Raw genomic sequence first — 10175 nt, forward strand, 5'->3', positions numbered from 1 at the left:
TTCTTCTTTTCAAGTCTAAGCACTTGATCATCACCATGGTATCACCATCATCATGTCATGATCTTCATTTGCTTCACCACTTGGAATGTGCTACCTATCTCATGATCACTTGATAAACTAGGTTAGCACTTAGAGTTTCATTAATTCACCAAATCCAAACTAGAGCTTTCAATCCTCCATGAAGCGACTAACGTAGCCCACAGCGAACGCAATGTCTGGCCTCATGTGGACTAGGTAGCATAGACCGCCGATTATACTCTGGTAGAGTGTTGCATCCACCTTTGCCGTGGTGCTGGCCTTCTTCAGCTTTAGTCGCTCCTCCATCGGAGTTACGCATGGCTTGCACTCAGCCATGCCGCTCTGCTCCAACAGCTTGGAGGCATATGTGCTCTGACCGAGCATGAGTTCCTCCTTCCCCTATCTCACCTCGATGCCGAGGTAGTAGGAGAGTGTGCCGAGATCGCTCATTCAAAAATGAGCCGCCATCTCACGCTTGAAGTCGTTGATGTCCTCCATGCGTGTGCCGGCGACGATCAAGTCATCCCCATACACGCCGATGATGAGCTCCTCCTTCCCCCATCGCCACGTGTAGAGCGCATGCTCGGTTGTGCATCGTTGAAACCAAAGCTCACCCAGCATGGCATCAAGCTTGGCGTTCCATGCTTGTGGGGCCTACCACAGCCCGTAGAGCGCCTTACGCAATTGGAGCACCCTGTGCTCCTCTCCCTTAATGGCAAAACCTAGAGGTTGCCTGACGAAGACCGTCTCTACTGGCTCGCCATTGAGGAAGGCTGATTTAACGTCCAAGTGATGGATGCGCCAGTCCTTTGCTGCTGCCAAGGCTAGTAGCAAACGAACGGACTCCATGCGTGCTACTAGTGAAAATACCTCTTCAAAGTCTATGCCCTCGCGCTGAACAAAGCCTCGGGCGATGAGGCGTGCCTTGTGCTTGATAATGGCACCGAGCTCATCCCGCTTGACCTTGTACACCCACTTCAGGCTGATCGGACGGCATCCTAGAAGTGGATCGATGAGCTGCCATGTCTCGTCTTCATCTCCTCCAGCATCGCATGTGGCTAGTTTCCATCGCACTCGGCCAGCAAGAACGTGGGTGATTCCTCTACGCTAACGAGAAGCAGCTCTTGATCATTGAGAAGCCAACCAGCCAGGCCTAAGGGCCCTGTGCTGCCAATGATGTCGTCTAGCCTGCGGAACCGCACCTCCTCACCTTCGTGGAAAGCATCCACAAACTCAGTGATGTCATCTGGAGGTGAGGCAAACTTGATCGACATCGATGGAGTTCCCTATTCTGCCGAAGTGCTCGGCACAACACCTTGAGTGCTCAACACCCTGGTTGCAGTGCTCAGCACTACTTCAGGATAGCTTGTCACTACTCCTACAGTACTCGGCACCACTATAGGAGTGCTCAGCCTCAGTCTTGGAGTGGTTGGCACCACTGCAAGACCTCTTCGCTCTGCCATAGGAGTGCCCGGCACCTGTCCTAGAGTGGTCGCCACCACTGTAGAACATCTCGGCGCCACTCCTGGCGTGCTCGGCATCCCTCCATGAGTGCTCGGCACTCCTCCCGGAGTGCTTGGCATCCCTCTCAAAGTGCTCGGCACTTCCCTAGGAGTGCTCGGCTCTACCGCTGGAGTGCTCAGCACCCCTTCCAGAGTGCTCGACACCTCTTCCCTAGCATCTCCACCACCGTGGATGACCAGGTGCTCGACGACAAAGGTGCTGGTGAAGCCGCTAACTTCCCCCATGCTCAGACTGCTCTAGTCCCTAGTCGTCTTCTCGTCGAACACGATGACGCGCGAGACAAGCACCTTGTCTCCGCGTGGGTCGTAGAGCCGGTATGCCTTGGTACCCTCCGGGTAGCCTAGGAACACCATCGGTGTGCTCCTATCCTCTAGCTTGGTGAGGTTCGGCTTCATCTTCCTGACATGGCCAATGCAACCGAATGTCTAGAGGAAGGACATGCTCAGCTTGCGCCCATACCAAGCTTTGAACGACGTCTTGCCCATCAGGGCCTTGGTCGGAGCACGGTTGAGGATGAACACTATCGTGGTCACCGCTTCACCCCAGAACCTTACCAGCATGCCTTTGGCTTTCATCATGGATCGAGCCATGCCAACCACCGCTTGGTTCCACCTCTCTACCACGCCATTCTATTGTGGCGAGTACGGCATGGTGTGGTGTCGCACCACACCCTGATCCGCGCAGTATATAGTGAACTCCACCGAAGTGAATTCATCGTCGTGATCAGTCCTCAGCACGTGGAGCTTCTTGTTGCTCTCGGCCTCCGTGCGCATCTTAAACTTCTTGATCGTCGTCGCCGCTTCGTCCTTGCTCGTCATGAGTTGCAACCACATGTAGCGACTGCAATCATCCACGAGCAGGAGAAAGTACCGCCGACCACTGTTTGTAGCTGGTGTGATCGGCCCACAAAGGTCACTGTGGATGAGCTCGAGAGTGTCCTTCGCGCGATACTTGTCCGCCTTTGGGAATGGTAGCCTCCTCTGCTTCCCAGCTAGGCAGCTGTCACAGAGCTCACCTTCGCGCTTGATGTGGGGTAACCCTCGAACCATCTTCTCTAGCCGACCAAGCGCGTGGAAGCTGAGATGTCTGAATCGGGCATGCCACATCCATGGTTCCTTGGTGTGCCTTGCTGCCAGGCACACTGGCTGCTCTACCTTCAGGTCGAGTAGGTACAACTGGTTTAGGGACCTCTTCACATTGGCAAGAAGTTGCTGCTCTCGGTCCCTGATCATAAGGACTCCATCCTTGATCAGTACCTCGCTACCACGCTCATCCAGCTGACCAATGCTGATGATGCTGGAACGTAGTTGCGGGATGTAATACACATCTGTTAGCATATGGTGCTCCCTATTCTGGCACTTGAAGATGATGGTGTCACGCCCTTGGATAGCCACCCTTGAGCCATCACCAAACTTCACCGTACCGGTAACATCATCGTCGAGCTCAGAGAAGGATTCCTTGGAGTCCGTCATGTGGTTGCTGGCACCAGAGTCCAGATACCATCGCTGCTCCTGGTCAGTGCCCACACGTCCGAGGTGGACTTGGGCGCGTGGTTCGTCGAGGTTCACAATCTTCAGGGCCTTCCTAGGTCCATCCACCATCATCACCTCTTCCTTCTCCTCGCCCTCGACGTCGTGCAGTGCACAGAACGTTGCCATCAGAATAGTGCCCTCATCATCATCATTAGCTTGCGCCAGATGAGCCTCAGCCTTCTTCTCCTGCTTGCGATTTAGGCACTCCCGTGCCCAATGGCCCATCTTCCCATAGCGCCGATAGGCGTTGGGGTCGACCTGCTTCTTCTTCTTCGAAGACGCCTTATCACGGTGCTTGCCATCGCCACCGCGGCTGGAGGAGGCTGCCTTCCCAGAGTTCCTCCGAGCAGCCCACTCCTCTTCTGTCAGCAGCAGTTTGCCACTATCCTTCGTTGCTGTTGCCTGCTCTAGGCGCTCGTCCACCGCCCATAGACGGCCTATCACATCCTCAATGGTGAGGGTGGATAAGTCTAGCATCGTCTCTATAGAGAGACCGATCTGGATGTACTTTGTTGGCACGGAGTGGAGGTACTTGGAGACCGCCTCCTCTTCGTCGATGGTGATGTCGTGGCTCTTCAGCTTGTTGAAGAGCGTCTGTAGGTGGAGGGAGAAGTCCTCCACTATTTCACCATCCTTGAACTTAAGGTTGGTGTACTCCTGCTTTAGAAGCTGGGCCGTCACCTTCTTTGCGTGGTCGAAACCGACGCGCATCGCCGCAATAGCCTCCCACGCCTCCTTAGCAGAGCTCTTCACCCCCAACGGCTCCCTGTACTCCGTTGGTACAGCAGCAAGGATAGCCTCCAATGCTGACATGTCATCTTTCTCATTGTCGGTGCCCTTATCAACAGCATTCTAGAGCCGCCAGGCTCTAAGCTTGACCTTCATGGTCATCGGCCATTCTTTATAGTTGTTGCGAGCCAGTGTCGGCCAACTGGTGCTGCTGACCTCCCGCACCATGCGAACAACAATCTTCGGTCATGGTTGGGCAGCCACAGCAGTGCCACTGCTGTGGTCCATTTCTGAACCGCCCGTCATCGCCAGCGGTTAGTCTAGCGACGGCGTTTGTACGGATCCGATATCACTTGTTAGCCCACAAGATCACCAGCTCAGGTGAGTGAACCACTGTCCAGTCTTGGCGAGCACCCGCTAGTGTTGCCGAGCACCCACTAGCTAAGCCGACCACAAACAAGCGTTGTCCGTCCCCACACGCTATGGCTAGAGGTTGAAGAAGAGGGAGAACAGAGCATACACACACAATACAAGACACCAGCGTTGGCCGAAGCCCTGTATAGGAGATGGCAAATCTGAACCATCTTTACTGAGTTGCCATGGTAGTCTATTTATATAACTCTATCCATCTAGTCCTAGTAAAGCGCACATGCTGCAACAGTAACTAGATAACACAACAGGACTGACTTCTGCGCCTGTCCCTGCATGTAGCTACGGTGCGGCAGGTGAGCCTTTCGGCGCCTGCCTCTGACAGCGGCTATAGTACCACAGTAGGGGGCCTTTTCAGCGCCGCCTTCCCTTGCTGTGTGTTCACATAAGGAAGCAGTAGATTATCTAACAGCCACGACGATGTACACGTCTGCACGGGGTACATGACGAGGTTGCCATCGTTGAGCTGGTTGGCCAACCGGTACTTCCCAGTGGCCGAGACGCTGGAGAAGAGCTGTGCACAGAACACGATGTCCAGCCCGGGGACAGGGAGCATGGTGGTGTCCATGGCCGCGAAGATCGAGGACACCACGGTTCCATTGGCGCCATAGACCACGAAGCTACCACCGTCACGCATGGCAGAAGAATGACTCGAGACCACGGATGAAAGGTTCGAAGAAGAAGCTCAGTGCAATGATGAAGATAAGGTTCTCTTCAGATCCTGACAGCTTGTTGGAAAAGCTTCGGATTGGTGGAATGAGTACCTCATCAGTCAACACTGACGAGAATTCATCAAAGTGTAAGGGGGTGTTTGGATCCAGCTACTAAAATTTAGGAGGTGTGTCGTGAGGATGTTGCATGGGGTGTTCGGATACTAATAAAAAAACAAATTACATAATCCGTCAGTACTCCACGAGATGAATTTTTTAAGCCTAATTAATCCGTCATTAGCACAAGTTTACTGTAGCAAAACATTGTCAAATCATGGACTAATTAGGCTCAAAAGATTCGTCTCGTAAATTAGTCGCAAACTATGTAATTAGTTTCGTAATTGGTCTATATCTAATACTCCATACATGTGTCCAAACATCCAATGGGACAGCGACTAAAATTTAGGAGGGGCAACCAAACACCCCCTAAGAGAAAGTATGAAAATGAGAATTCATCAAAGTGTAAGAGAAAGTATGAAAATGTTGCGAGAGCATCAGTTGTATGCCAAATTTGAGGAATGACGAAAAAAAATTTCGTTATTTGTGGATAAAAGTTTCTTTCTCCAAAGGTGGAACACATTCACAAATGTAAGTTGACCGACATGAAAAGATCAAAGGAATAATCAATGTATGTTCAGAATACAAGCCCCGGGAGAAGCACATTAGCTTATGTATATTCATATGAAGTCCAGTACGACATATCAATGGTAAAAAAAAAGTGGGTCAAGCAAACTTTTAGCACCTTGAAGAACAATAACAGTTTAGGCAAGCACATGCTATATACAGAGACATCCAACAACTGCAGTTATCCAACAAGTCACAAGCAGATGCAACCTTTTTGAAGCTTTGCATACAAAGGAAGTGATTGGACGACAACGGCCATCAAGCAGTACAACAGTCAAATAAAATCAGAAACGATTCGGAAACAACTCAACCAAGACATAATGGGTACGATTCATCAACCTCGAGGGTCCGGATTCGGATTCGAATACGGATAGTGTCAACTATGTCGGATAGGATACGATTGGATATCGACATCATAAATATGCGATTTGAGTATTCGGATACGGATACGGTATCGGATGTTAGATATTCGGACTTGGATACGGACAGATCTCAACCCCTCTAAACGGATTCGGTTTCGAATTCGGTCGGAAAATATCCGTACCGTTTTCATCCATACCCTTGTGGCAAGAAGGATCCTTTGTCTCCCCCAAAGTGTCACCAATCAAAGGTCACAAAACAGTACAAAGTTGAAAAGGCAAGCATACACCTTGTTATGTGGGAAGTTCAAGATGGTACACAAAGAAGATAAAGTTGCTTCGCCCTGTTCGCTTGGCTTATAAGTCGTACTTTTTCAGTCAACGAACAGTATTTTTTCAGCCATAGCTTATTAGCCAAACAAACAGGGCACTTATCTGGGAAGATAGTACAACGAGTCAATCGGAGGAAAATAACCCGAAACAGATATATATACAGTACAGTGCATGCATCACACGGAAGAAGACTAGAAGAGTGCAACTTGAGATGAAAAAATAGAAGCCATATTTTACCCCATCCCTTCTCTAAGCTTTCCAAATTCGAGGGCGAGATTCATTCTAAAGGGGTAGAATTTGTAACGCCCAAATTTTCGAATTTTGGTGAATTTTAAAAATAGATTTAATAGGGCTATGGCAAAAGTTCAGTGGAGGATAAAATTATTTATAAATCAAATCAAATATGACATAGATTATGTATTTGTTTGTTGCATTCGTGCCTTTGCATGTGTTTTTGTGGTGCAAAAGAATTTCAAAACTCGAATAGGGTCGAGTTCAAATTTAAATTCTTTTTGAAAACTAAATCTGCAAAATAGAAAAAATTCTAGAAACAGATAAAAGACAGCTGGGCTGAATCTCCTTGCGTCGGCCCATTTCCTCCTATTCCCTCCTCTCTTTTTCTTTTCTTTTCATTTCCTCCACCAGCGGTTCAGATTCTTATCTTGGGCCAAATTCATTTTTCTCAGCAAACGTTCCCTTTTCCTTCGGAAATCTTCCTGTCACAGCGCTCGGATACTGCATGAGCAAGCATAGGGCCGCAGGTCCGAATTTTTTACTATTTGACCATTTTTTCAAAAGTTTCTCATAAATAGACCCTTGGCGGAAAGAATTCTGGAAATGGACCCTTGGCTCGGCGCCAGAGTGACTGGTGCCGAGCTCCTGGGCACGGGATATGGCCTGTCAGGGGGCTCGGCGCCAGAGTGAATGGCGCCGAGCCCCCTAAATATCTGCCGCGGCGCTTTTCTTCTTCTCCATCTCGCCCTAGCTGCCCCTGCCCGCGCCACCGCGCCCGCCCGCCCGAGCCGCGCCCCACCCGCCCACGCCGCGCCCGCCCGCGCCCGCGCCGCACCCGCCCGCGCTGAGCCGAGCCCGCGCCCGCCCGCGCCGCGCCGCACTGCCGCTGCTGCTCCGGCGGCCGAGCCCGCGCCCTCGCCGCGCCGCATCGTCTCTGCTGCTCCGACGGCCGAGCCCGCGCCCTCGCCGCGCCGCGCCGCCGCCGCTGCTCCCTCGCCCGAGCCCGCACCGCGCCGCCGTGCCCTCGCGCCGTTGCCCGTGGTTGGCTGCAGCGCCGCGCCGCCACGCCCTCTACCGCCGTCCTCGCCCATGGTCTCCACCGGCAGCCTCGGCCTCGCCCCGCCTTGCCCCCTACACCGCCGGCCTCGCCCCGCCTTGCCGCCGTCCACCGCCGGCCTCGCCTCGCCCCGCCTCCCACGCCCGTCGAGCCGGTCTCGCCGCACGGAGCGCCGGGCACCCCACGACCGCCGCGCGCCACCGCGGGCCCGGATCTTCGCCTTGACCTACGCCCGTCGTCCGTCGACCCAGAAAGGTAAAAAATATGAATATGCAATGTACTTATTTAGTTGGTGTTTGTTATTTACTAGTTACTGTGATGACTTAGTTAGTTGATTTAGTGAGATATATATGTAGATATATAGAAACATAGATACATTGGTAAATAGATATAGTTAGATAGCTACTTAGATATGTAGTTATATTTGTAGTTAACTACATATGATCTAGCTATTTAGTGAGTACACTATAAATATATACGTAGTTATTATCTTGATTACTTAGTTTGTAGTTAGAAAAGTACTTGTTAGGTACTATCTATCGTCTAATTTGGACTAAAGGACATGTGTTTCGTTACGTTTTTGAAATAGATGGACAACCTAGTGACCATATATCATGGAGGCACGGTTGAAAGCGATCGCTATGGATATGTTGAGTTTCTTGACATGCAAAGCGTGCTTGTGCTATTCAATAATAGGCCTTCATTTAGTGAGATGGTTGCAAGGGCTCGGAAGGAGTTGCATTGCTTTGGAGATGATGGCATTGCAGTTGATGGTGTACTGCACCTAGGTTGTCCTCCGAACATCTTCAGGCGAATGATCTCAATTGGTTGTGCGGATTAGTGGGACAACTATGTGAGATCGGCTATGAAGAGCCAGCTGCAATGTTTGGACGTGGTTGTGCGTCGGGTGTTAGTTGATCCAATCCCTCATGGGTTTACCCCAGCAATGGATCATCCGGCACACATCGACCCTCCCGTTCTGGAACCTTACCTGCATGTGCAGATTACGCCTACGGTTCCTGATGCTCAATCTGCCCCCAATGCGTTATTTGGAGATGGTTGTCATACTCATGTTTTCGTGACAGATCCTCCTTATGAGATCCCTTTGACACAGAATCATCCGAGTAAGTGTCTTAACCGCATGGACATGTTGTAGGTGGAGTGGGAGCCATATGGTGGAGAGGACGCACTTCCTTTTTAGTTGAGCAACGTCTGTGGGGCCGATGACTACTTCTATAGGATGAGGTGCCCTCTAATCTGCTTCTATGCTGTCGAGTATCACCTGCCAGATAGGGTTGCACGCTAATTTGGAGTGAGACAGCTTTGGCCTATGCCTCTGTTCTCGACTGGCGTTGACTTACACAAGTAAGTGTTTTGATATTTCAAATGTCTCATGATGATGGTCCATTTCTTATAATATGGTGCCACGTACGTGGATTAATGTAACGATGACATACATGCAGGTTGGATCGTCAGAGGAACAAGAAGATTTTTTACTGGGAGAGGCACCACTAGTCCTACATTGAGGAATGGGAGGAGATGCACGACAACCTGGACGACAACAATGAGCCGCACACGAACCGTGAGTTCAGGCGGTACCAAGCTTGGTACCAGCGTTCGACACGGTGCAGGCTCAGGCTACAGTGGACCGAAACTGACTACGCCGACATCAAGTCCTCCGACAATGAAGACACGACGTACGACCGGTCCACTCGTGTAGGAAGGCAGGTGGAGGCAGGACCAATCTTGGACAGAGTGGTAAGCCAATCGCCTTATTTTGTTACGTTGAGTTACATAACAATACATTAGGCATTCTTGGACCGACATTAGGAGTTATCTATTGTAGTTATTGCAACCTTCAAGCCGTATAACCCTTATAATAAGTTACATTCTTGTACAAAAGAAAACAAAACTAAATGCTATCTGTTCAGAAGTCTTATTATTGAAAACTTTGTTGTAGGGCAATACACCGAGAAGCTCAGTTGAAGAGATCGAGCGCGTTCGGCCGAGAGTCAATGACGACTACATACTTGGCTTCCTAGACGTAAGATTTAAAATATTTTTTTCAAACAAATCATTAATACGTTATATTCTTTCAGTTAACATAGTTTTGTACAACAGAGGCTGTCACGTCATCTACGCCGTGCGGCTGGTCGTTGTGGTTGTAGGACAAACACGACGCATGACGTGTACGATCCTACCGCAGGAAGAGGAGCCTTGGGTTCCTCTAGTCAAGCAGCTATAGGGGACGGGGACGAGGACGAGGAGGAGGATGACGACGATGACATGGACAAGAGGCACAATGAGCTTGGGCCCTCTCAGCTCCATGACGCTCCATCGACTCATCCTACACCGCCTCTAGGCACTAGGCGACGCCGTCCGCGTGACCCTTACACTCCAGGCACCAGTGCTCTGGGTCACAAGGGTAGGGGCAAGAGTAGGAGACAGTGAGGGACGTGGTAGGTGTTACTATGAACTATTGTGAATTTTGTATTTACTTTTCTGTAACTATTCAGGACTGTATGAACATTGTGGACTATTTGGAGTTTGCATGACATATTATGTTGGTTGTGATATTTGTTGTGGTTGCATTATGCTCGTTGGATGATTAAATGTTTAGAATATA

The 10175-nt window shown here is 50.4% G+C and overlaps 1 protein-coding gene across 1 annotated transcript; it reads left to right on the plus strand.

The window, feature by feature from the left end:
• The first annotated feature begins 7182 nt into the window (after positions 1–7182).
• On the plus strand, positions 7183–7876 carry LOC136454848 (uncharacterized). The gene is made up of 2 exons (XM_066455105.1): positions 7183–7804; positions 7860–7876. Exons 1-2 carry the CDS (start codon positions 7183–7185, stop codon positions 7874–7876), a joined length of 639 nt encoding a protein of 212 aa, XP_066311202.1.
• Positions 7877–10175: the final 2299 nt, after the last annotated feature.

Source organism: Miscanthus floridulus, chromosome 5 (genome assembly GCF_019320115.1).
Source record: "Miscanthus floridulus cultivar M001 chromosome 5, ASM1932011v1, whole genome shotgun sequence".
Lineage (NCBI taxonomy): Eukaryota > Viridiplantae > Streptophyta > Magnoliopsida > Poales > Poaceae > Miscanthus > Miscanthus floridulus.

Coding starts and splice junctions, on each gene's coding strand:
- LOC136454848 (XM_066455105.1), top strand. CDS start 7,183: ATGGCGCCGAGCCCCCTAAATATCTGCCGCGGCGCTTTTCTTCTTCTC.